This window comes from Sminthopsis crassicaudata, chromosome 1 (assembly GCF_048593235.1).
Source record: "Sminthopsis crassicaudata isolate SCR6 chromosome 1, ASM4859323v1, whole genome shotgun sequence".
NCBI lineage: Eukaryota > Metazoa > Chordata > Mammalia > Dasyuromorphia > Dasyuridae > Sminthopsis > Sminthopsis crassicaudata.
The window spans coordinates 416,849,698-416,877,500 of record NC_133617.1 but is presented as its reverse complement, the minus strand read 5'-3'; the positions used below and the strand labels follow the sequence as shown (position 1 = coordinate 416,877,500).

The 27,803-nt window shown below is 36.5% G+C and overlaps 1 protein-coding gene across 2 annotated transcripts in view; it reads right to left on the bottom strand.

Annotated features, from left to right (window-relative positions):
• Positions 1–27,803, bottom strand: part of NTRK2 (neurotrophic receptor tyrosine kinase 2) — a 400,497-nt gene that overhangs the window by 63,971 nt on the left and 308,723 nt on the right. For both annotated transcript variants that reach the window (XM_074280190.1, XM_074280189.1), the window contains 2 exons: positions 26,669–26,841; positions 15,480–15,714 (listed from right to left, as the gene is read on the bottom strand). In XM_074280190.1, coding sequence (XP_074136291.1) covers positions 15,480–15,714; positions 26,669–26,841 — 408 coding nt within the window. The remainder of the gene's footprint in view (positions 1–15,479; positions 15,715–26,668; positions 26,842–27,803) is intronic.

Below are 27,803 nucleotides of genomic sequence, written 5' to 3'. Positions count from 1 at the left end.
AGGTGTGGTATTTGGGCTGAACTTTGAAGGACTTCACCCAGCAACTCTGATTGTGTGGTTTTTTTTCACCATCCTTCACAGGTTTCCCTTTAAAAAAAGTTTACTTATAGAAAGCAGCCACATAGGCTTCTTTAGATACTTCCTATTTTTCTTTTTCATTTGGAATGATTTACAGTTATACTTAGAATTTCATAAGTCAGAATCTCCCATTACTTTTGATCTTCCCCCTCTTTTGTTTAATGTCCATAGTCTCATAGGTTTCTTTCACATTAAAAATAAACAAAACATTCAAAGTCTAGGACATATGCCTTATTATCCATATTTATTCAAGATTTCCATCAATTTTACACCAACAAATTCTTCCTTGTTGGTCATAAAATTACTGCTTTCTCTGAAAAAGATATCATCATACCATCAAGATATTATTAGCTGCTGTGCTTTGATCAGAAAAGTCTACCAGTAGGTGTCAAGACAAGTTCCCAAGCACTATTATGCTCTGCTAGTCTGAATGTATCATGTACAATAATAATAATAACAATAATAATAGCATTTATATAGCACTTTAGGTTTCATAATACACTCTATGTACATGATATCTTTCAATTTTCACAGCATTCTTATATTATGTTAGGTGATACTATCATCATTCCATTTTTGTAGAAAAGGACACTGAGTTTTACAGAAATTACCTGGGGTCTCACAACTAGTAAGTATTTGAGTCAGGATTTGAACTCAGGTCTTCCTGACTCTGGGACATAACATGCTATCCACTGTACCACATAGCTTTCCTCTAAGAGTTTAATATTAGCATGGTGTAGTATGGCATAGCATAGAAGAGAATATGTCCCTGAGACTATTTCAGAGGGTCTCTAAGGTCAAAACTACTTTCATAATAACACTAAGATGTTTTAATGTCTAATATGGCAAATCTCAATAGATATAACCCACATACACCAAAGCTCTTTGGGGAAATATTCTCAATAATCCTAAGAATGTAAAGGGATGCTGAGACCAAAAAGTTTGAGAACTGTGGGTATAGATAATAATCATAACAGCCAACATTTGTATAATATTTTAAAGTTTGCAAAAGACTTTACATATGCCATTTTGTGTATTCTTCCTGATTATCCTGTATAGAAGGTCAAATTATGATTTCCATTAAAAATAAAGAAACGGAGGTTGAGAAAGTTAAATTACTTGCTTAGGGTCACCCAGCTACTATCTGAGGTACAATTCAAACTTATCTTTCTGACTTCAAGGTCAGTGTCCTCTCTACTGTACCACCAAGCTTTCCCTAGTCTACTCTCCATACACTAATGGAGCCAACACCATGCTTGGGTCAACCCTAAATGCCTTACTCATCTCTATTCAAGTTTTGTAGTTTTTAATTAGGAAAACATCGTCTGTCTGAGTGATGTGGGGCATATCCCCAGAGCAACATCACATGTATTTCTCTGGTTCTTCATTCTAATCCAAGTATTATCTCTATTGGCTTTCTACTATCTGGGTCATAGTCTGCCATCTTGTAAAGTATTTCACCATTATGAGCTATTCTACTATCTCTTCTGTCAGGTTTGGTTTGGACCTAGGCATATTGTTTCATTATCTTATTCTAGCATCAATGATCTATATGAAACCATATTTACTTGGTTGTATTAAAATTTCCAGTTTTACTTTCCATACTTTGTATACTGATGTATTAAAACCTGAGGCCATAAGGCATATTATTAAATCTCTTCCCTGTTATTCCCTGAGAATTACTCAGGACCTCACTGTGGTATTACCTCTATGACCCCCATTATTGTCCATAATAGTATATGGCTTGACAGTTTTAAGGGGGCATTTTTCTCCTTGCTATGTAGTGAGCAGTTGGAAAAAATGACAACAACATGAAAGAAACACAATATTCTCTTCTGATCTATTTTATGATGCTTTTTTTTATAAGAATTTGAGCTAGATAAAGCTCATAGGAGCACTAACTAAAAAATAAGAAAAACAAAAAGAGCTCTAAGTGATCCATCCACAAGACCTAATGGAGTGATAGAAAAAGGCACAAGATAGGTCCAAGTCCTGGATATATTACTAGCTACATGATCTGTGGCAAATCATTTAACTTCTCTGGGATTCAATTCTCCATCAGGTTAAATAAGACATTTAATTGATTGATAAGGATTTTATGATTTTGATTTATTAAAACTTATTCCTTTTGAAAAATAAAGATGGCGTCATTTCATGATAACATGATAAAGCACTGGAAATAAAGTAAAACAACTGGTTTTCAATTATGGCTTTGTTACTAACTATGTATCTCTAGACAAGTCATTTGGACAAGATATCTCACATCAGTTTTATCATCTATAAAAGAAGGAGTTTGGATTCATGATTGGTAAAGTCCATTTCAGCTCAAAAATCTTCGGTCATGTGCTCTCTTAGATATTCAGAGAACATGCTTCTTCTCTTACCTGCATGGGATTAAAGGTGAAATACCACCTACACATACTTGAAATATCTCTGAGCACTCTCTTTCCTGGGGTGGTAAAGACATTGGGACCCAACAGCAGATAGTCCAACGTCACAGCAGTCCTACGTCATGTCCTCCACCTACGTGTATGATGCCTGAGAATGTTGTAGGACTGTGAGGGAGGAGGCCAGGGTGGAAATTCCATGTAGGGAAGAAACCATTCCATTTCAACATTGGGTACTAAAATAGCTGCTAATAAAAAGCTTTCAAACCATGACATTTCAATACAGACACCCACAAAGATACTTTGACAAGTTACTTGCCTCCTCACAAGCCTTTTTTTTTTTTTCCTTCTCTTATGTGATTTCGCCACCAAAATCACCCACACAGAGATACAGCTGTGCAATGACAGAGGAGGCCAGCAGGTGTCTGTCTCTATTGCCAGTCTCGACTAAAGTGCCGTTTTGTTCCTTGCAATAAACATCTGTGTAGAGAAGCCAGCTTGTCCAGTAACAGCTCAAATCATACAAAACATACTATTCTCTTCTTCCCTCCTTTCACCCCACCTCCCTGTCTTTCTTTCTCTCTTTCCTTTCCTTCCTCTATCTCTCTTTTTCTCTTTCCCTCCCTTCTTCCATCTCTTTCTCTTTCAGTCTCTCTCTCTCCCTCTCTCTCTCTCTCTCTCTCTCTCTCTCTCTCTCTCTCTCTCTCTCTCTCTCTCTCTCTTTCAGTCTTTCTCTCTCTCTCTCTTTCAGTCTCTCTCTCTCTCTCATTTCTTTCATTTACTCCTTTTACAAACAGGCACATTTTAGAGACAGTTCATTTCCCAGGAGATTTAACTCAGGCTACCTTAAAATAACATTTCATTTGCATATTCGTCATAAGAAATATCATAGACCCACTCAAAATAACATGTTGTTATGGAGCTAGACTGCAATACTAGGAAGATTGGATGTGAATGCATAAAAGTGGCTCATCAGTCAAGAGCATTCTAATCTGACTCTGCCATTTAACTATTTGTCTGACTTTGGGCAAAGTCACTTTACCCCTTAGGGCCTCAGTTTCCTCATCTATAAAATAAGGTGTTTGGACTGGCTCAATTAAGAATATTTCTCTAAATCTACAATCCTGATCTTGAGATCAGGGAAGATCCAGGAAATAATCAACTACAATAGCTCATAGCTGACATTTAGATGGTGATTCATAGTTCATGGTTTACCAAAATGCCAATTATTGGATGCTCACAACAACCCTGTGGGTTTAGCTGTTAAATTGATCTTTCTAAAACACAGGTCTGTTCATGTCACCACTATCCCCTCCCATGGTCAATAGACTCCTGTCGCTACTACTGCATTATCAAATGGCAAATTTTCTGTTGGATTTTTAAAGCCCTTTATAACCTGGGACCTTCCTATCTTTCCATTCTTTCTATATCTTATGTTCCAGATACCTTTTGATACAATCACATTGGCCTCATTGCTGTCCCTCAAATATGACTTTTCATTTCCAGATTCAGTGAATCATTCCCCAATTGTGGACCTTATACCTTCCTCATTTCTTCCTCCTGGCTTTCTTCAATTCTCAGCTAAAATCTCCACCTTCTTTAAGAAACATTTCCCCAATTCTCCGAATTCCTAGTGCTTTCCCTCTGGCACTACTCCATATTTATCTTAGTTAGATCTTGTTTGTACATATCCATTTGCAAATTTTCTCCTCTCTTAGACTGTGAGCTCCTTGGGAACAGAAATTAGTCTTTATTGTTTTAATTCATATCCCCAGGACTTAGTATGCACTTAGTAGGTGCTTAAAGAAGCTAGTTGACTGACTAGCCCTTAGATGTAGTTGAGCTCCAGAGAGATGAAGTGAGTTTTCCAATGCCATGTAGAAAGAAGATGACAGATTTGAGATCTGAACTCATGGCTACTATTTTCAAATCTACTGTTTCTACCTTTCTGACACTCAGATTAAATTATTTGCCTAAGGCCATGAAGATTGTACATAGCAAAAATCACATTTGAACTGAGGTCCTCTGTCTCCAGATGCAGTCTAATTTTCACTCTAACACCACCTCTATGAACCTACCTCTCAGGGATGCCTTGGAGAAAGCACTTTGTAAGCACAAAATGCCATTAAAATGTGGTCTGGTATTCTAAGTTTAAGGGAAGAGTCACATTGGGAAATCATTGGGTCATTTGGAGGGACAAAGCTTCATAATCTTGTTTCATCTCTTTTGAGTTTAGAAACCCAATCATGGAATGACTGGTGAATCTGGCCTTCAAACCATCAAAAATTTCCCTTTCTACTGTTGAGATTTTAAAACAGGTCTAGAAAAAAGGTCTCCTAAAATACCAGCCAGTTAACTTTGCAAATACTTGCAGATTATAAGTTTTAGGAGACCAGAGATCATGTATTTGTATGACTGTATACATACCATGTAGGATGCTTAGGCTGATGTTGAATTGTGGAAGGTTGAACTTGGAATCAAGAAGACCTATGTGTTCAAACCCACCTCTGATATTTCCCAGCTATGTGAACATGGGCAAGTCACTATCTCTCGGGGCCTCAGTTCCCTCATCTGAAAAATGAAAGCATTTGTAGCACTGATCACACAGGGTGGTTGGGAATGAGAACATATGGAAAACACTTTTTAAATTTCAAATTGTTATATAATTTCAAAGTGTTATATAAATGTTAACTATTATTATAGTAGGTATTTCATGCTTTTGAATGAATGAATGGATGTGTGTGGAGGTTAGCTAGTACTGAATCCTTCTCTGTCTACAGCATCTCCTTCTCTAGTTTCGTTGCTAGGCTGTGGGCTTCCATCCACCATCATGACATTCATGTGGGCTGATTCAGACCATTCTCGTTGACAAGACTCAAGTATAATCTTCAGATCAAAGCAGGTAGGTGGAAGTCTCAGAGAGAACAGATTTCACCAAATCAGTAAATATAACTGCATGAATTATGGCAGCTCCCAAATAATCTGCTGCTTCTTCTGTTATAGTGTGCAAAATCTTAGCGCCTGTTTCTCTTCCCAACATATAGAAGAACACAGGAGAAAGAGATCCTGCAAACCTGTAAACACTTGCGAGGGGTTAGATAATTTATATTGCATTCTACCTGGCCATTGGTCCCACTTTGGTTTGTCATCTAAAGCATCTTAGAATGACTGACTATATCCTAGTAAAGGATTCTATCCTATTACATTCCATCCCACTGTTAGAATAGACAGATACCTAAGCTTCCTTGAGCTTGTTATGTTTTGTCTAGTTGCTATGACCTACATGTTTGCAAAGATAGCAAGAGAAGCTATGTAACAGCTGTAGTGACTTGATGCGTTAACTTAGTGCATAAGTAGATGCATGTATAGGTCAGAAAGCCCAACACACACAAAAAATAAAGAGACTTCATATACATATATACACACACACAAATACACACACATATATATATATATACACACACACACACATATACATATACATACATATTTGTTAAATTGAGTAGGAAAAGATTTTTGAGATATTCCAGCAGTCCTGGCTATTTTTGACTTTATAGTGGCTGACTACTGATTTTGCCATAGTCAACCCTATTATAATAATCATCAATTGTGACTTCTTTTCTTTAGCTCTATATCAGGACTAAGTAATGAATAAACAGCTGAATCACAAAAGCAGTGATAATTGTCAACAGAGGAATGGTATAGTAAGTTTGGAGTTGGAAAAGGTGTTGTTGAATCTAGTCCTATTACTTTCTACCTGTAATCTTGGTCAATTCATTTAATTTCTTTGAGCATCAAACTATTCATTCATCTATTAAATGAAAAGGTTGGTTCTGGAAAGCAACTTGAATCTAGACTCCCCAGATCACTAGTTATGTATATCTCATGACACAGGGATATCATTAGCTACACATATATGCTAATAAAAGAATGAAATGACCCCTTTGTAAAACTAAAATAGTTATAATAAAACTTTTTGTTGCAGCAAAGATTTGGAAACAAAATGGGCACTCATCAACTGAGTAATGATTAATTAAATTATAATCTTATTTTGCTGTAAGAAAAAAAAGGAAATAGGTTCATTGACATCTGAGAAGACTTGTACAAGCTGGTGAAGGAGGAAGTGAGCCAAAAGAGGAGAACCATTTATACATTTACCTCAGTTTTATATAAGAAAACAACTTTTTATGATTTGAAAAGTCTACTCAAGTCAATGAGCAGTCATGACATTAGAAGAGAGATATGGTAGAACATGCTTCCTACTTCTTGGTAGAGACATGATAGGCTACAAGTGTAAAATAAGATATATAATTTCAGAATTGGCCCACATGTAGATTTGTTTTGCTTGACTCATTTATTATAAGGGAGAGGTTTTATTTTGGAGAATTAGCAAAGAAGTACTGCAGGAATGATATCAATTTTAGAAAAAAGAAAAGAGCATCAATTATATATAAAAACTACATATAAGAGCTGAAAAAAGGTTCAGAAGGAGACAGAAAAGTAGGACAGGCTTGGTACTATTTGGTACTACTGTATAAAATTTAACATATACTTGAAACAAAGCATATGTTGTGAAGATTAGTGATTTCAGATAGAATTTTCTTGTTCTGTCAATATTTGCTTATGTTTAAGTTCATAATAAGAACATTAAAAATGAAAAGAAATGAAGCAGTTAAACTAGATCACCTCCAAGGTTCAATTCAGCTCTATTCTTATATAATCATACTCCCCAAGTGAGTTGAATTTGACATTGGGATTCCTTCCCATAGTTGCCCTCTGCCTGAAGGATATGTACAAATCTTTAAAGTAAATTTTTAAATCCCTTATCCTGGTCTAAAACTATGACATTATTTTTAAAATAAAGAGCTGAGGAATGGTAGGCATCACACATTATCCATCATTCTGTTTAACAGACACTTATTCAGTACCTATTATGTATAAAAATAAAAAGTAAGCATTGGATTTGGTTATCAGAGAACCTGATTGAAATTGTACCCTTGATGCTTACTGCCTATGAAACCTTGGCCATGTCACTTTAACCTACTTGTAGGAAACTACAGATGAATTTCCTCATTTGTAAAATAAGGGAGGCAGATAAAATGGATTCTGACACTCCTTCTCACTCTAGATAAATAGTTCTATGATCTCCTAAAATGTTAAAACACAAATGAATTAACATTTAGGAATTAAATCATATTTGTAAGTGTAGTATAATGTAGTTTTAGTTTTCATTTAATATCAATTTATCCCTTGCTGTTGGATTCCTGGAAGCAAGCATGTTCCTGTTGTTAGAGGAAGAATACACTGAAGATGGTTTCACAAAACTAAAACCTTGCCATGCTTTTGTACTCATTTTAACACAGAGAGCCTGAGGAGCCAGGTTCATAATACCTCTGAAAGGAAACAAATTGTTATTGTGCAAATATTGCAGACTGGAGGTAAGAATTTTTTTTAAATGATATAAAATCGTACTGCTGTCCTCCAGTCAATTCCTCTCTCAGAGAAAGAAAGATTGCACAATATTCTTTCTGATTTAAACTGTGCCTTGTTTTAAGTGTCCCTAATGAAAGCTTCTCCACGATTATAATGAATGCAGGACAAGTGAAAATTCTTCCAAGCCCAGAGTTGAGAGGAGCTTCTGTTAAAAAGAAGCCAAGACTTCTTCTGAAAATGAAATATTTGACAGCCCCTGTCCCCCACAGCTTAGAAACTAGTTTCTGACTTCCACTTGCTGGCTGCTATCACTAACATTCTTAATGTTATCAAACTTTGTGAAAGATAACTCAACTTTTTTTTTTCATTGTAAATTCAAACCTCTTACATACACATCTATGAGATTAAAAACAAAAATAACCCAAAGATGATCTCTGATATTAAATGACAGTCTATTCTCTGTAATTTTCCTATAACCTTCTGAAATGTGATAACTACCTAGCTGTTGGTGATCTGGGGTTGTCCATTTGGTAGATGGCTTATGTCCTACCTCCATCCCAATACTCACTGTGTGGCTATTTTCCTTAACATAAGTGCTCTTGTTAAAATATAGGCAGGGTTATGGGAAAGAAGGTGACAGATCAGCACATTCTTCTATTTGTTAAATCAGTTGTGGGGTGAGAGGATAATACTATTAACACTAATGAGGTTTTGGGGTGATGTGATGGATTTCATTTCTTTCTGTGGTCAATAAATATTTGAGTACTGGAAGGTTAATTATTTTCCCTTGCCAGAAGCAACATCATTCCAACACTTTTAGGCTCAGATAATAGCCTTGTTCATTTAACATGTACATATCAATTTCTTTAAATTTTCCTCTACAAGCCAAATTTCTCCATTTCTTTTTTTTTTTTTTTTATTTGAAAAATGGACCAACCCAGGCAAAGAACTTTCTTAGGCCCTAGTCTTCTTGGAAGAAGAAGGCTGAGGAAGAATCACAGCATTATAGATGGAGAACCAGAACAGAATTTAGAGGAATTTAGAGATGAGGAAACTGATGCCCAAAGAGATTAAATGACTTGTCCTAAGGACTCAAGGGTAACAAGTAGCAGAGCTAAGATCTGAGCCAAAGCCTTTGATTCCAAATCTAGTACTCTCTCCTATAGCAGAGAAGCATTCATTGGTTCAATTTCCTGTGGCTGAGCTCCTGTTCTTGTTTCTAGCTCCCGCTTACTATGACATCATAATGAAAAACAAATATTCAACAACTACTAGTGCACTCATTAAAAAAAAATATTTTCAGTGGCATCATTTTTGCATGCTAATGACTAAGTATTGCAAAAGGCTAGAGTTTTGAAGGGTAGCATGTGACAAATCTGGTTTGGGATGTTTTCTAAAGGTCAGATTTTGCCCATGGAGGGGAAGAGGAAGAAACAGTCAACAAAATAGAAGATTGATACCATGGAACTGTTAATTAAAACAATTCAGCAAACCATCAATGCTAGAATAATTTTGGGTCAGTTCTATAGGCTGGTTTCAATGCAAATGTGTTTCTCGGATTTCTCTCTTTCATCATGAATGTATAATTAGCTCAGCTGCAACAGGGCTGAAGGCTCACAGCAGCAATTTCCCACTTCTCTATGACAGACAGCAGCTGCCATCCAGACTTTTTCCACAATGAACAGAACAAAACTATGGACAAAATTCTCCCTCTTCCCCATCCCCCAGCAACCAACAGTAAGAGGTTCAGCTTCCTGGTGAAAAACCCCCTCTCCTTGCCCCAGCCAAAGGTAGCAAAAAAAAAAATCACTTCCCATTCTAATTACCTGGATGCAAGTTTATCATGCTTGTATAGATATGGCAGACATAGTGAATAGAATGTTCATCTTAGAATCAAGAAGATCTGAATTAAAATCATGCATTTACACATACTAAGTGAGCAAATCACTTAACCTCACAGTATCTCAGACATTTAACACTTTTGGGTTTCTAAAACTGCCATAACCCACAGATGGATTATAATCTGCATCAGTGGTATTCCCATGTAGGTTAAAGTCTGTATCAGTGGGGTTCTCACACTATCACTAACAAAAGTCATTTCACTTTGATATAAATATAAAGGAATATTTACAAATGATGGATATGGTCACCAGCCTAATGTTTGCAGATTTCAGCAGGTCCCAGAATACTATGAGGTTTCCATAATGAGTTGTGGCCACTTAAAAGAAATCAGTCTAGCAATTCATATAGGGAAAACCAAGTGGATGAATAATTCATGCCATTCTGATTATGACAAGCTATTAGATGGTCAGTCCATTAATACATATATCTTTGGCAGGAATCGCATTTGGGTAAACAAGGCTCAGAACTGAAAAAGAGAAGAGTGAACTAGATTACATTTGGGAGAATTTCTGGCACTTTCAATGATCATACATTGATCCCTGATGAGAAAATATGGATAGACTACAATATTTGCTAGTAAAGAATCCATCCAGAGAGAGCAAGGGGCATAGCTAACAATATTAATCCCAGTACTTTCAGAAAATTTCAGTGGCTTTACAATCTCATTAAAGTTCCCTTCAATGGTGCCAGTCATAATTTATAAGTGGTTTTTTTTTAATCTTATGTAGTTTTTAACTATGAAATCCCACAAATCCTCCACTGAAAGTTTATCCACTATACCAGAAGCCTTCCTCTAGGACTCCTGACAATCATGTCTGCTCCTCAAATTGTTCTTGCAACATGACTAGCCCCATTTTCTTTTCCAGGCATCAATTTCTTTAATTATATCTTTTAAATTGCTTTTTATATTTGATTTATTGTTGAAAATATTAACACCCCAAATGCCCACCATGCGTCTATAATATTATATGAAAATTATTTTTATTAAGAATGGTAGTTACTAACTGGTAATGATAGATTGTTATGGATATTCATGAAGGCACATGCCGAACACACATGTTTTACATGTCTGAAAAAGGACTTACTACTCATGGTGATTGAAGGATGATATAGAGTAGGGTGAATGAATGATATTAAAATAACTATTGCAAGTTAAGGTAAACTTGTTTCAAAGTAAGTACAGAAAATAAATGACATGTAATAAGACTGGTGAAGAGGTAACATTTCAGGTTGTGAACAGTAGCAACCCAAAGCATTAGTGAAGTTAAGAGTATGAGAAGGGATGGGATACTATGGGATCAATTATGCATAAATATAGTAAGAGTATTTCTCAAACTTTTTTGGATCCCTTTTACACTCTTAAAGATTACTGAGGACTTCAAAGAATTTTTATTTATGTAGGTTTTAACTACTGATAATTCCTGTAATGAAAATTAAAATGATTTAGTATTATTATGTAAATATTTTCAACTTGCAGATCCCCTGCTAGGGTCTCAGAGACTCCTGGGGATCCCTAAAGAACATTTTGAAAGCTGCTCTGGTCAGATATTTTGGCTGGAGGGTTTGGAGAAAGGAAATTTATGAAATCTACCACGTGTTCATTTCATATATGATCATTAACATAATTGAAGAACACCTTGTGCCTGGGAGTATTTCTTTAAATTAAAACAATTCAGAAATATTTCATGATCCTATAACAAAGCAAGATTTTTTGATTCTACAGATGACAATGAAACATTGCATATATTTTTTGTGTTCATATATACACATACCCATAAACATATACATGTGTGCACAGATTGTAATGATAAGATCCTGAATAAAGCTTAACGCAGCAGAGAGAATATTAAATTTGACATTGGAAGATTTAGGTTCAAGTACTGGTCTTTCAATGACTAGATGTTTGGCCTTGGGTAGGCAAGTTATTTTCTCTCTATGGATCATAATTTCTATATCTGTAAAAGGAGAAAGTTAGACTAGATGGTTTCCCTTGGTCCCCCCCAGCTATAACATATGAAAATAAAATAGACCATGTGGCTGATTCTCAAGTTATAGCACTTAGAATGGCATTTTATTTCTTAGGGCCTTCTCTAGTCTGCTTAATGCTCAAATTTATCTCAGGAATATAATCACCATCATGAAAGCTATGAAATATTTGGAAAAAATGGAAATTGAAACAACCCAGAGGTTTTAAATCAGAACTATCAAGGCTGGGAAAGATATATGAAAGTCAGAAACAGTAAATGCTGGAGGGGCTATGGAAAAACAACTACATTAATGCACTGCTGATAGAACTTGGTCTAACTCTTCTAGCAAACACTTTGAAATTATATGAGAAATATTACTAAATTATTCATATACATTGACCAAGGAGGTGCCACTCCTATGGATATATCTCAGAGATAAACAATAAAGGAGGAGGGTTGATACTAGAAAATGCCTATGATATAAAAGTCAATAGAAAAGGCAGCAAAACAAAGACTATAAAGAGAAAAATCCTTCCTTACATTTCTGGGGGGGGGGGAACCAAAAATATCACTAGACTCAAAACAAAGCTTTTTATATTTCAACCTGAACCTTCTCTGCAGTCATCCCAAAGTATGATTGACCCCATAAACATTTCAGGTGAACACACACACACACACACACACACACACACAATCTGACCCTTACTCTCTTTGGTAGCACCATACATAGTAGATATCTAAACGACAAACCTTACAAATAGTTACTAATAGATAATATAGGGAAACATTCTTCTTGAATTTAACATTAAGAGACATTTGCTTAGGTCCCATGTACTCACTGAAGTTGGGAATGGGCCAAGATCACAGCAAAATTCTTTTCTTTGGTCTTATGTTGAATTTCTAGCATTTCTTTTGGCCCTGAACTTACTAAAGCAATAGCTGGACAGGTAGGACTTGAAATACAATGGTAATTATAAAAATTCCAAGAAAACAGGGTGTTTTTGCAATTCAATCTCCTTTCAGCTTTGATCTTGGGTTTGCCATATGCTTTTCCTTCTCTTTCCCAGTTCTGGGCATAAACCTCATCTCATGCTACTCAGAATTATTCACAATTATTTAAAACAAACCAACCATGGGAGAAACACCCTTCTTCCTATATGCATACACATCCAGTTTCCCACAAATTTCAAGGTAGTAAGATTCAGAGACAGACTTCATTTTCAGAGAATCTAAGGAGTACTACCCTTCTGAACCCATCCCCTCTCAAAAAACTTCCCCTTCCTAGATACACAGATTCCTGAAATTATACAATTGGAAATATATACTTTTGATTCAAAGCTTTTCCTATTAAAATTCAAGTTCCCTTGAGATAGAGAGCACATTAAGCTTTATCAATCATTTATGCCTTAACATCAATGGATATATTAATTCTTATCTGGAAAGCCTACTTTAATAGATGGAAGGAGGAGGACATAAGGAAACTACTCCTGCTTTTGGGTAGAGGAGAAAATGGTTGGTGTTGGGGAGTGAAGAGGATCATATACATATTGCCTGTGATTGAGATTAGTTGTCCATGCATCATGTCCAGTATAATTTAGGACCAAATGTTGGTCCCCACCTCTGTTACCCTAAGCTTGATGCCATCCTCCAATATTCATAAGTCAGTCTCATTTATTTTCCATTCTTCCTCATTAACTGAAATATACTTGTTCTTCATTTATCTAGAGATATAAAACAGGGATGGGGACAGAAACTTTAGGGAGAAAAACACATTCCCAAGGGACTTCCTAATTTCTGTCTATAATGAAAAAAAATTTGGTTTTATATTTTTCCTTAGGCCATTACATCTCTAAATATACCATCCATGACAATTTTATGAGCAAATCAAGTTATTCATAATCCATTTTTTTCATTCCTCTAAACTAGTAAACTGACTTTAGATCTGCCAAATAATCTTTTAAAAGTAAATATTGCATACATCTCTTCCTTTCCCCTTTTCTTCCACTGTCCCCCAAAGAAATATGTAGTTTGGCAGAGGATTGGAAGAAGGTAATGAGTAGAGTTTACTTTTTTCAATAGTTTCAATATTTCCTAAAATTTTACAGTTTTCATCTTGTCTCTCAGTTATCAAAAGATAAAGTAGCTAATAACTAATTGGTGCTAATGATCCTAATCATTAGGACCCAATGGAAATCAGAATGTTGGTACCAGGTTACTGTGGACTCACTTGAATGAATAACTCCTTCACATTCTTTTTTTGTAGAAACCTATTAGAGTAGGGGTTCTTAAATTGGAGTCTATGAGCTTATAAATATGTGGGAATATGAATATACACACACACACACACACACACACACACATATATATATATATATATATATATGTGTGTGTGTGTATAATTGGATTTCAATATACTTGTTTTCCTTTATGATTTTATTTTTTTTATTTTGCATTTAAAACCACTTTTGTGAAAAAGAATAATTGTATACAGTAGCAGCAATATCATTTTAAGAATTACTTTGAGTAAATTATTTTCACTATTCAAATTACCCAGATTAACTGCAAAGGACATATGAAGAAAGAAGAGCTATCTACATCCAGAGAAAGAATGATAAATACATGTATGTATAGTATGTATAGGATTTTACACATACATACATATATACATATTTGTATCTAATGTTCATCATCTCTAGGGTAGGAGGAGAGGTAGGGAAGAAAAAAAGAAAAAAAGAAATTTGACAATTTTGTTGTATATTTGAAAGAAATAAGTTGTGCATGATAGAGTTGCAGTTTCATGTGCTGTCTTTTTTTTTTTTTTTGTTATACTAGGTTATAGAAATGCTTGTTTTATCCCATAAATTAAAATAAAATAATTTTTAAAAAGAATCTATAGACTTCATCAGACTCCATAACACAATTCACCAGACTCCATGACACAAAAGAATGCTTGGATTAGTAACTCAGGGAATAGGAATTATAGATAGATTTCAGGATGAGCTTTTTGGGTATAGGCAGCTTAAACCACTAAAGCAGAAAACACTAGCTAACCATATGAGGTAATTTGCAGAATCTCTCAGATTAATAAGAATATATGGCCACCTCTCCCAGTAACACCAACCCTATCTGGAAGAGACCTTCCAAAGCTTAATATTCATCTCTATGGAAAAATAGATTTTTCTGTAATTTTAGATAATGCTTCCTTGTATCCTAATAATAATAGTTGTCCCACAACACTCACAGTGCCTTTATATATGTGGTGACTGTTTTCTTTTAAAGTTTATTTTATGCCTTTTCATTTACATCCTCATTTCTAGATATACTCTTCCCCATCCTTCTCTTGAAATGAAGTAGTGGTGGTGGGGGAACAAAATATACCAAACATTACAATTTTATCAACAAACCAAGTTATACATAACACATCCATATATAGGCAAAATCAACTGATACATCAACTACTTCTAAGCTCCTCCAAGGCCAGGATTAATCATTCTATAATAACATGGCCATATTTTCATAGAATCTAAGATACTCAGATTAACAACTCTTGGACTTGGCTCTCAAAAATCTTCCCAAGCCCTTCTACCCTTTCCCTCCCTGAACCCCAAATGTAGATATCTAGTAGCAAAGCTCATCAAACATGAAGGTTATACTTCAGTCACAGAAAAGACCATAATAAAAACTTCAATTAATATCCAAAGCAGCAACTCACCCTGTAGTAGTCGGTACTGTACACATCACGGGACATCCCAAAGTCACCAATTTTCACCAGTAGGTTCTCTCCGACCAAGCAGTTCCGGGTGGCAAGATCACGGTGCACAAAATGCTGGGATGCCAAGTAAACCATGCCAGCTGCAATCTGCTGGGCAATGTGCAACATCTGGGATTGGGTCAATTCAGTGGGGCGGTTGCCTTCTGCCATGAGCACAGCATCTGGACCATGGGCCCTGCATGGATGACATACAGATAATGGTTTCTGGAGTCATATTTCACTTGTAGACTTGAAACTGAGGGCTCTCTGATGCTTCTCACCAGAACCAAATAATCAAATGCCTGTTTACTAAAAGATGCTTAGCATGTAGAAAAGACAATGAAAATGTTTTCCTCCATGGCAAACATTCCCCAGGAGTCCTTTTCCTTTCCTTTTCCACATACCCCTCACCCCACCAAACATACTAGCACCACTGAAAAGGATAGCAGATTGTCTTCTTTCCACAGGCACAGCTTTAGCAAAGTCTATAGCTGGCTTTAACATCAGGTCTGTGAACTTATTTTCTTTTCTTTTTTTTTTTTAAAGAACTATTTTTAATATAATTGATTTTTTTGTGTTTCTTTGTACTTTTTTTTTTAACAAAACAAAATTTTAAGATATTCTTTACCAGACTGCTAAAGGAGTCTATGGGAGAAAAACAACAACAAAAAAAACCACCACAAGACAAAACAAAAGCTAAGAACCTCAGGTCCAAAATCTCAGGGTTTTTATCCCACCTTATTATTGACACCTGTTTGTATATAGTCAGGCAGATTTTCTAAGCTGTCCTTGTTGTCCTTCAGAAAAAATACATCAAGGTCAACAAAAGCACAGCAGCTTGGACTTGATTTATTTGTAAAGAAAAAAATGGCAATCTTTTCTCTCTTTCCCTCCCAAATCTCACCCCATGAACTTGTCAAGAGCCATACATACACAAAAGCTATTTTGAGTCTCAGCTAATTAATTCTTTGACTGGGATTTTTTGAGGTGTTTTTTTTTAAAGCATTCCCTTTGAGATTCTTTCTTTTTAATGCAGTGGTCTGCCTCCTTTGCTTTTGTCCCCCATCACAGGGCAATCCTCACCTTCAGCTGTTTGGTAATGTAAAATATAGAACAATGTGTGTATTGCAGAGTTGGGGATGAGGGAGGGAGCCAACCGGCTTGCCTTTAAACCCAGTTCTGTACAGAGAGCTGGGGCTGCTTCTAATCTTCAGCATTGCAGTCCCAGCTCCCCCAATGTAGAAATGGTATGTTAGAGAGCCAGCAGGTTCTCTGCATCCTCAGATTCACTTTCCCTGACTGACCTGGGGTGGCACTACAGGGCAAGAAATGAAGGCGCTGTCCCTAGCCCTCAGAAAGGGCTCACTCTCTGCAGAAACAGCCCATGGCAGTGTCAGTGAGAGAGGTCAAAGCCCTGGCTGAGATAAGGGCATCTCCCCGGAGAAGGCTCTTTACAGCACAGAGGAAGATCTCTCTCTGGCTACATGTTAAAAGTGCTCAAGCTAAACAGACAGGGGGATGATCCGGTTTCAAAATGGAGGACCTTCCCCTTTACATACTTAAAACTTACTAAGGACCTGATCTTATGACAAATTTCAAAGAATTATCACCGGTGTTGAAGCCAGGTCAAAGTCCACCTCCTGTGGGAAGCCTTCCTTTCCATGCTGGTACCCTCCCTCTTTTGAATTCCTGAAACTCTTCCCACCATCTGCTATTACTCAGTTTAGCTTATCAAAAAACAACTTGCATTCCAAGCTAGGCAATATAATGACAGAATCTCAGAGCAGGAAATGGGTCAGAGGTCATCTAGTCTAACCCTCTCATTTTGCTAGATGAGACTAAGGTCAAGGAAGGTTATGTGAATCACCCCAAATCATAATACAGCTTAGTGGCAGAAAAAAAAAAAAAAAAAAGAAAGAAGAGGGACTGGGTCTCCTGATTCTCAGTGTAGCAGAAAGATTATATTAAAAGTCAGGAGACCTTAGTTCTAATTCTCTCTCTTCAATTAATTAGATATCACTTTTTTCCTGGCTCCAGTTTCCTACAAAAAGAGATTTGACCAGATTCAGTTCAATTCAATAAGCATTTACTAAGTTTATACTATGTTCCTGGGACTAGGTTAGGAGCCAAGCATATGAAGACAAAAATAAAAACTGGTACGGTGCCCGAGCAGCCTATATTCTACTGTGAGAGAATGTAATATATGCAAAAAAGTAGTTATAAGACCTATAGAAAGTCAACAGAAAACACATCCAAGGGGAAGGGAATAGATTAACTTAAAGATGGAATCAGGAAAGGTCTTAAAGTTGTGTGATCCTGAAGAAGTCATTGAACCTCTGTTTACCTCAGTTTCTTCAACTGTAAAATCAGGACAATAACAGCACCTTCTTCCCAGAATTCTTGTGAGAATTAATATTTATAAACCCCTACCAGTGTCAGGTATGCAGAAGGCACTATATAAATGCTCATTTCTTTTCCCCTCTTATGTAGAAGACAATACTTGAAATGTGTCTTTATAAAAGGCAGAGACAAGGAGGGAGAGCATTCTAAATAGAGGAGACAAAGATGGAAGATGAAATTAATTTCTTCTGTAAGGAACAAGCAGTCCAGTTTGGTTGGGATGCACTGTGCTTTTGAAAAGGGATGTCGTTTGGAAAGAAAAGCTGAAATCAGATTGCAAAGGGCTTTAAATACAAATTGAACAAATTGTATTTTATCTTAGAGGCAATGGGGAGCTACTGAAACTTCTTGAGCAGATAAGTGACTTGGTCAAAGCTTTGCTTTAGGAATATCAGTTTGCTGGCTTTGTAGAAAAGATTGGAGACAAAGCAACTAGAAGTAGGGAGATTAATTAGGAGGTTATTGCTATAGTTCAGACAAGGGCAGTGACCATGAGCATGGAGAGATGATGGATGAATGTAAGAGGTGTTATGGAAGTAGAACCAACAAGACCTAGAAATTAATTACTAAACAGGATTGAATACTAAACAGGTAGATGATTACAAGGTTGTACATTTGAATGATTGAAAAGCTATTAGTGCTCTTCACAGAAATGAAGAAGTTAGGAAGAGTGATGGGTATAGGAGGAAAGATGAATTCCACCATGTATTCATGGATATGATAGAAGATAGAAAAAAAGATAGAAGAAGAAATATCCAGCAGAAAAGTTAGTGACAGAAAGGAATGGGGACTGGCTATGTAGAGTTGGGAATCATTTGGTTACAGATCATAATGGACCTCTAGGACTGATGTGATCACCAAGAGAGAATCCATGTGGATGAAAGAATCAGGCATACTCATATTGGGGACAGGCCGCAGATAATGATCTGGCAAAGGAAAATGAAAAGGAACAATACGACAAGTAGATAGAGAACCAAGAATGAAAATGTGGGGAAGACAGAGTATCCTAGCCAGAAAGAGTCAATGACTAGCAGTGTCAAGAAAGGTCAAGAATGGTGGCCATTTGATTTAGGAATTAAGTGGTTGTTGATAACTTGAAAAGAGTGCTATCAGAAACCTTATTGTAATAGGTCAGGAATTTAGAGGTTGGTAAAGAAGCAGAAGGAATGAATATAGACATCATTTCTCCTCACTATCTTCTCACTTCTTGGCCTCCTCCCATTTCTTGTTCCATTCCTTGTCAAGAGGACCATCAGGCTTCTAGTCACCAAAGTTTGCAATCTTGTTTCATCCTTTCTTCAACCCCTTTATCCACAATTCTCAGCACACTGCTGCTGTTCAGTCATGTCTGACTCTTTGTGATACCATTTGGGTTTTCTTGGCAAAGATATTGGACTGGTTTGCCATTTCCTTCTTCAGCTCATTTTACAGATGAAGAAATGAAGGCAAACAGAATAAAGTGACTGGTCCAGAATCACACAGCTAGTATGTGTCTGAGGCTAGATTTCCACTGAAGAAGATGAATCTTCTTGATTTCAGGCTGGACATTCAATACACTGCACAACCTAGCTGTCCCAAAAGATACCATATAGATGCTTGTTGAATTATTGAATTGGAGTTAAGTGCTTTCTATGTCCACAACATCTCACATCCTTCTGTGTCTCTCCAGTCACATAGTTATCACCCTATTTCAAGCTCTCATCACTTTTAACTTGGATAATTATTGTCACCTCCTACTTCCTACTTCCATGCTCTTTCTTTCTAATTCATTCATTATACAGCTGCCAAATTGATATTCCTAAAACTTAGAACATTTATATATACATGTGCACACTCCTTTGCCCCCACACTCACCGCTTACACACACACACACACACACACACACACACACACACACACACACACACACACACACTTCTCCCTATTGCCTTTCAAATTAAATAGAATCTTTTCAATAAACCATTCCATAATCTGCTTTCAACTTATCATTCCAGACAGTTTTCATATTATTTCAGGTACTATGGATCAGGGCTTCTCAAACTTTTTGCACTTGTGACTCCTTTTCTCCTTTTCATCTGAGAAATTTTTACAAATCAAATTTTGCTGATAATAAATCATAATTTCACAGACCCCCATTCAGTTACAAGACCCCATATAGAATCTTGATCCACAGTGTAGAAGCTGGATTGTAGATGACTGTTAGCTTTTTGCTATCATTTAACAAAAATTCCAATACCAACATTTGGACAGTCCCTAATAGCAGCTCTATCCACTATTCTATCCTCTCCTTGAGAAGGAGATAACAAAAAATAGTTATGTGTTCTATGTGAGTGGTGTTCTAATAACTAGCCCCTTCTGAATATTGATCTGTTTGTATTTACTGATATCATTCTGTACATTTTTAATATTATTGATGATATTAATAAGAGTAGTTTCAGCTTAGTCAAAAAAATCAGATTGCAAAAAGTAAAGAAGTGGGAGGAAAGGAAATGGAGGCAACAACTGTAAGCATTATCCTTGGCTCCCTCTGTCCCTCTTTCTATTGTCTTTATTTCTGTCATGGACACCATCTTCCTTACATTCAGTCACACTGGCCTCGTGCCTGTTTCTCCCATGAATGACACAGTTCATGTCTGGACTCCAGGCATATTCACTGGCTCTCCCTACTCCTCCCACTCCCTCTTACTGGAACTCCCTTATTCCTTTTCTCAACTTCCTGGTTTCCCTAAAAGTGTCATCTTCTACAAGAAACTTTTGCCAATCTTTAATCCTAGTGCTTTTCCTATGAGATTATTTCTAGTTTACTCATTTACTACATATAGCTGTTTTCATGTCATCTCCCCACTAAACTGGGAGCTCCTTGAGAGCAGGGGCTGTCTTATAGCTTTCCCAGCTCTTGTCACAATGCCTAGGTGCTTAATAAATGCTTGTTGGCTTCACTATTCTTAGAAAAAGGTTTATTGAACAAAGGTCCATTAAAAAATAAAGGAAGGAAGAGAAGATGAAAGCTCAAGCTTAATAAATGCTTGTTAACTTGATTTTATTGAGAAAGGTTTATTGAACAAAGGTCTATTTAAAAAAAAAAAGTTAAGGAAGGAAGATGAGATGAAAGCTCAGATAATGCTAGGTTTTCTTTTTTGTCATATACTGGAATATAGTCCTGCAAAAGGACTCTGAAGCACACTAAAGGGCCTGACCTTTCCCCTTCATTAAAAATTAATCAAGTCTAAACCTCTATACAGCACAACAGGGAGGGATGGGGAGGAGAGAGGAAACTCTCAGCCATTAGAAGGGGTCAGTGGTCTGCAAGCTGACTGTAAAATAGAGAGGCACTTAACCAAACTTGCCAACAGACTGAAGGGAGGAAAGGCAGGCCCAAACTGGGAAAATCCAAAACAGTGAGTCAGCGTAGCCATAGGAGCACAGATCTAAAGCTGGAAAGGATGTTATGCACCAGCAAGACCAACTCCCTCATTTTTCATATGAGAAAAAATAAGGCTAAAGGATGATCCAGCTCACAAAATAAAATGTGCCACTTGTGGACCTTGAATTTATTTCCTTCCCCAAAAAGTATTGTCTCCTCAAGTCAATAACTATTGTACTTACTATGGGCCAGGCACTGTGTTAAGCCCAAGGGATAGGTAGGGAAAACAAACAAAAAACCAAGTCCCTGTTCTCAAGGAACTCACAGGGAGAGAACATATAAATAGCTAGGTATAGGCAAGATATGTACAGGATAAATTAAAGATAATCTCAGAGGGAAGGCACTAATAGGCAACATAGTACAGTGAAAAGAACATAACAGTTTCAAATTTTTTTTTCTGAACATTTAATGACAATTAGATAATGAAACTATACACTTGGGTCCAAACCAGATAAAAGAGACAATAGAATAGCTCATAATGGTGAAACCCATAACAAAATGGCAGACTATGAACCAGTAGTGGAAGCCCAATAGAGATAATATAATGAAAGAGTCAGAGCATGTGGATTCAAATTCTGCTGATAATGTTTACTACTTGAATGACTTCAAGCAAGTTTCTTAATTCCCCTAAGCCTTAATTTTTTTCCTCCTAAAATGAGGGAGACCGACTAAATGACTGCTGGAATCTCATCTAATTACTAATCTGTGATCCTAAGTCATTAAATCTCTGGTATGATGGAAAATACATCTGGATTTAGTCAGAGCCCTAGGCTGGAATCCTTTTTTTTTGCTTCTAACTCCATGTATAGCAACTCCTTCAATGGGCAGCCAGGTCAGGCAGAGCACAGACAGAGGGCTAATCCTGGAGTCAGGAAGCCTCACCTATCTGAGTTCAAATCTGGCCCTAGACACTAGCTCTGTGACTCTGGGCAAGTCCCTCAACCCTGTTTGCCTCAGTTTCTTCATTTGTAAAATGAGCTGGGGAAAGAAATGGCAAACAACTTCAGTGTCTTTGCCAAGAAAACCCCAAAGGGGGCCACAAAGAATCATAGATGACCTGAAATGACTAAACAACAACAAATGACAAACTTCCTTAGCCAAACTGGGCTTCACTTTCATCAATAAAACAAAAGGGTTAGACTTGATGATTTATATATGAAGTCCCCACTTCAGTTTGAAATCTGAATGCTCAGTGAAGTGAGTAGAACCAAGAGAACACAGAACACAGCAATAAGAAGATTATGTGATGCCCCAAAATTTGAAAAGTTGAATGTTGATCAACTGTGTTGAACTTGGCTCCTTTCAACGATGAGATGATTCAGGTCAATTACAATAGACTTGGGATGGAAAGGGTTATCTGCATCCAGAGAGAGGTCTATCAAGCCTAAATGGGGTTCACAACATAGTATTTTTATCTTTTTTGGTTGTTGTTTGTGTGCTTTTTTTTCTTTCTCATCTTTTTCCTTTCTGATCTGGTTTTTCTTGTGCAACATGATAAATGTAGAAATATATTTAGAAGAACTGCACATACAATCCTATATTGGATTACTTGCTATCTATGGAAAGGAGTGAGGAGGGGAAAAATTTGGAACACAAGGTTTTACATGAGTGAAAACTTTCTTTGTATGTATTTTTGTATGTAAGTTGAAAATTATATTTGTACGTATTTTGAAAATAAAAAGTTATAAAAACATAACATACACAAATTTAAATGAATGGATACAACAAATAGTCAATCTGGCTGGGGGAGAAAAGATTCAGCACTCTCTTGTTTGATGTCAAGTTCAGGCACAGTAGCATTTTCTGAGGATATTAGAGAGCTCACAGCCCTGCAAATTCTTATATATTCTCTCCATTAGTAGACATCAATCTAAGTAGGTTCCCATCTGGTTAATGTCATTTGTCCCTCTCTCTTTCTGAAATGATTTTTAGTCTCTTCTTTCTTAGGAATATTTCTAGCATGCCATTCAAGCCAGAAAGTGAACTCCTTACTGTAAGAGCAAGACAAGTTATCTAAACACATTCTTAACAAAGTCCATACCACACTGCTTTGCACTGACCCCTTAGGCTACTCTGTGCTGCTTGCCAGGAAAAGGGAATTTTAGAATTTTGTTTAGTAAACCTATCTTCTCAGGAATAGAAAAAGGGCACCTTGAAAACAGAACTTATTGGAAGAGAAACTTCAGGCTAAGTCACCTGATTGTTTCTAATTCTGATTCCTCCTTTATAAAATGAAAACGTATCTTCCAGCTCTATCATCTGAAGGACCTGGCTCTGGGAGACAGGGAAGAATTGAAGTGGGAAGTGGGTTATGTCTTCTTGGGAAGAGTATGGACAGAACTGTGGTCATACCAAGCCAATGCTCTGGGATTTAAGAACACTTGCAAATAACCTTGGCCCATTGATAAGAACCCTATTTATTTTCTTCTCTTCTCACTAGAAAAAAAAATCTTTAGACAACTCCTAAGAAGGCAGCAAATAGGAAAAGATGCCCATCCTAGAAAAGGTATGTTACCTCAGGGGCACTCTTTTGGGAACCAGAGGGTTAGAATTCCATCATGTGTGGTATCATGAAATGGATTTTATCAAATACTACCTAGCATGAGAATCTGACTCTTTTGCAGTAATAAATAATATACTACTCCTAAGAATTGGGCAGATTCTCAAGTCAAGCAAAGAAGGTTACTAGCTGCTACATGCCCTATTTTAGACACCAGATCAGATGCCTACCTGCTCCTTCTTGAATGCGGATGGGAAGTTGATGGGAGGGTTCCTGAACAAGAGAAGGGCAAAAAAGGTGTTGAATTGCCTCAGGATAGCTAATATGAGCACACCCTGAGTACACTGAAACCTCTAACCACTGCCAGGTAACTGGGGCATTTGGTACATTATGGTAGCAAGACAGGAAAATAGCTATCTTAGCTAAGGAGGGTAGCATAGGAATATCCAGACTTCATAAATCAAGGTTAGTTAATCATGATCAGTTGTGCAGAAAGGGAAAGAGTTTAATATGATTCTTCCTCTCCTCCATGCCCTTATTCCCAAGCTGTTTGGAAATGATGGTTGACAAAACAGTATGTGAATATTTAACCATGTGATTTTTTTTTTTTTTTTGCTTTTCAGTCACTGTAAGTAAAACAAAATCTTTAGAAGGAAAGTTCATTATACCACAAACCACTGCTAATTTCACCACATAGTTTCTCGATTAAATTTCTATATACATAATTGACCCAAGGCATGGTGAGGGAAAAGGGACTTAACTTAAATGAATCATTCCTTGAAGAAAAGTGTTGTAAACAGGTGTCTAGAAGTCTAAACAGTGATGTTTTGAAGAACATCAATAACTTTCTCCCTTGCTAGCATCCTTTCAGATATTTAGTTACACTATGTGCAGTGCAATGTGATATAGTAAATACTAAATTGGCCTTAAGAAGAAGTCCTATTTTAGCTGGTGGAGCCAGGCAGACCTGAGTTCAAGCCTAGCTTCAGATATACTCTGACTTTGTGATTATGGGCAAGTCACTTACCTCTAAGGACTACATGCTATTCTCTAAGATTATGTTGCAGAGAAGGCTGCCAACCAGTGTTCATATCTAGGACTCCTCTTATACCAATAAAATTTCAGGTCCTTTTCTTATCCCTATTTAAACTACACATTCCCTTCATCCTCCCTTGCTTGAATGTACCAAATTGTGACTAATGACATACTCAGTTTCTGGGAGAAAAAACATTCTAAACACACTATTAACTTGAAGAATTTTTTTTAAAGTGTTAGAAACTTCATGTTCTATATACTCTGGTTATATCTAATAAATGTGAGAGGTAAAAAAAGATTTAAACCCAAGTGTTCCAAACTCGACTATTCTATCCACTATACCATGATGACTTTATTCTGGACAAAAAGAGAGAACAATTCACAAAGGACAAGAGATCATGAGCAATAAATGCCCTCGTTTTACAGAAGGTAGAAGTAGAGGAGGGGGAATAGATTTTTTTTTTAAATCATCTGGTAAGAATACTTCAGGAAACAGATTTTTGGGGACAAAATGACTTATTAATGTCACAGTAACAGTAAAAGAAGAATATTTAACTCAAATCCTACCAGTCTGGTCATAAACTTCCTCTTTATCAAACTTAGGTCACTATAATTTTCTTCTTGATTAGATAGCTGATAGTTATTACAGTGAGTAATCAAAACAATAACCCTTTTATGCCTCTGATTTTACTTTAGTCCTACCACAAATTTGCTTTTCTTTGTCTTGAATGTCTCCTCTCAGAATAAAATGCTGAATGTTTCATTATGCTGGGTTAATTATAGAAAAGAACCATGTGCTAAGATAGTTGATTTCCTTTCTCTCAGTGGAAATCTGACCCTCCTCAGGAGTACAAAATCTGATCCAAAGCAGGTTATACAGGCAGGCAATATCTGAATGCTGCTCTAGAAGATGACATAGACTTCTACTTACTTTTATCATACTTAAGTTATTTACATATTGGCATAACTACTATATTGCTCTAATGGGATGTAAGCTCCATGATATTTGAAGGTTTTGAGAGATACATTTTCTGGGTAATTTAGTCATTTTATTAATAAGGCCAGCATATTTATTAGTAAAAGGATAGTCACTTGGCCATCTGGCTATTTGGTCCGGCCAAAGACCCATCAAAATAGTGGGCTCATCGTTTATATGCCCTTGGAAGAGCATGTGTTACTGAGGGTAGCAATCAACTCTGATTCACAATTAGTAAGAAAATGAATATTACAATGACAGGCTGGGCTATATTACAACGAAATTCTTGGAGTATGTGACTCAGATAACCCAAATTTTGGTCCGAGGGAGTTAGCAATTCTATTTCCCCAGTTTGACAAAAGAGAGGATCCACATTTTCCCAGACCTGTCTGAGCAAACATAATGAGCAGGAATCAGCTATTAGCCTAAACTAAGAATTTCTTTTACTATCTGACTAGATCTTGAATATAGTAAATCCTTAAAAGAGATTTCCTACACTGACTGATATTTTGGATAAGGAACTAGAAAAAGGGAAAAAAACACATTAGTCCTAATATAATAATTAGTTAATAATATGAGAGAAATAGGCATTGCTCACAGCCCTTTTAACAGAGGATCTGTTTCTTTTTTAACTCTGTGTATCATTCAGTTAATGTGTTGCTTTACATATGGGAGATATTTAATTAATGCTTCTTTAACTAAATTTGAATTGGATTATTGGTAGTATTCAATTCCTAGATTTAAAAGAGGCAGAGACATTCCTTGCTTCTTGTTCTGATGGACACACAGCCCTCCAACTGCTTCAGCAACCATACCTGAGATATTTGTTGAGATCTCCATGCTTCATATATTCAAAGACCATGATAAGAGGATCCCCTTCAACGCAGACACCATAGAATTTCACAATATGCTCATGCTGGAGATTGGTCAACAATTCAGCCTCTCGGTGGAAGTCCTTGCGGGCGTTTTCACTGGCATCTTTCAGTGTCTGATTAAGTGGAAGAGAAGAGCAAAAGAATTTAAAAATTAAAAACACAGGCGAATTAAAGTGAGATTCTGCATAAAAAAGTCATTTATGTTTAAGTGGAAATGACAAAATATGTAAGAAATTAAACTTACATAAAAGATTACCAAGAAAAACTTTCTTTTTAATTTTTGTGACTATAACACCTTAAGTTATAATTGATTATTTGTGTGCATATATTTTTCTCATAGCTTTTCACTCCTTTTAAGCCTTTGTTGAAGAAGAATGACATATAATGAGTCTCAACTCTTGGGTCTCCCCAATGTTACAATTTATAATCCTTTTTTATTCAAATAGTATTTTAGGAAACCTTCTTCAGGATATGGCAATGGGATTCTGAAAGCAAGAGATTTCCCTGGACAGGGTGAAATCTCCCTGACCACAAAAATTTGCAGTTGTTCAATTTTGTTCTCTTTTCATGACCCCATTTCTTGGCAAAGACACTAGAGTGTCTTCTCCAGCTCATTTTACAAATGAGGAAACTGAGGCAAACAGAGTTAAATGACTTGTCTGGGATCCCAAAGCTATTAAGTGTCTGGTCCCAGATTTGAAATCAAGACGAAAGGATATCCTGACCTCAGGTCCAGTGTTCTATGCACTGCACCACCCAGCCAGCTACAAAATTATCATGTTGCTAAAGAAAAAACAACCCATTATAATGGCAACTTGCCTTCTATCTTCTTTATGTGTCTATACAAATCACGTCATCTGTATAATACCTGAAGGTAAGGAGTAGCTGGAGTGTCAGGGAGACAAAATTTTAGCATTATTAGGATTAAATCTAATAATTCCTGTTGTAAATCAGCATTAGGCTTTCCCTCCACTAAGTTAGGACTGAATGAAAACATCAGCATGTTCATGTACAGAGAGGAAGTATGGTGCAGTGAAAAGGGCCCTGACCATGGACCTCTGACATGACTTCAAGT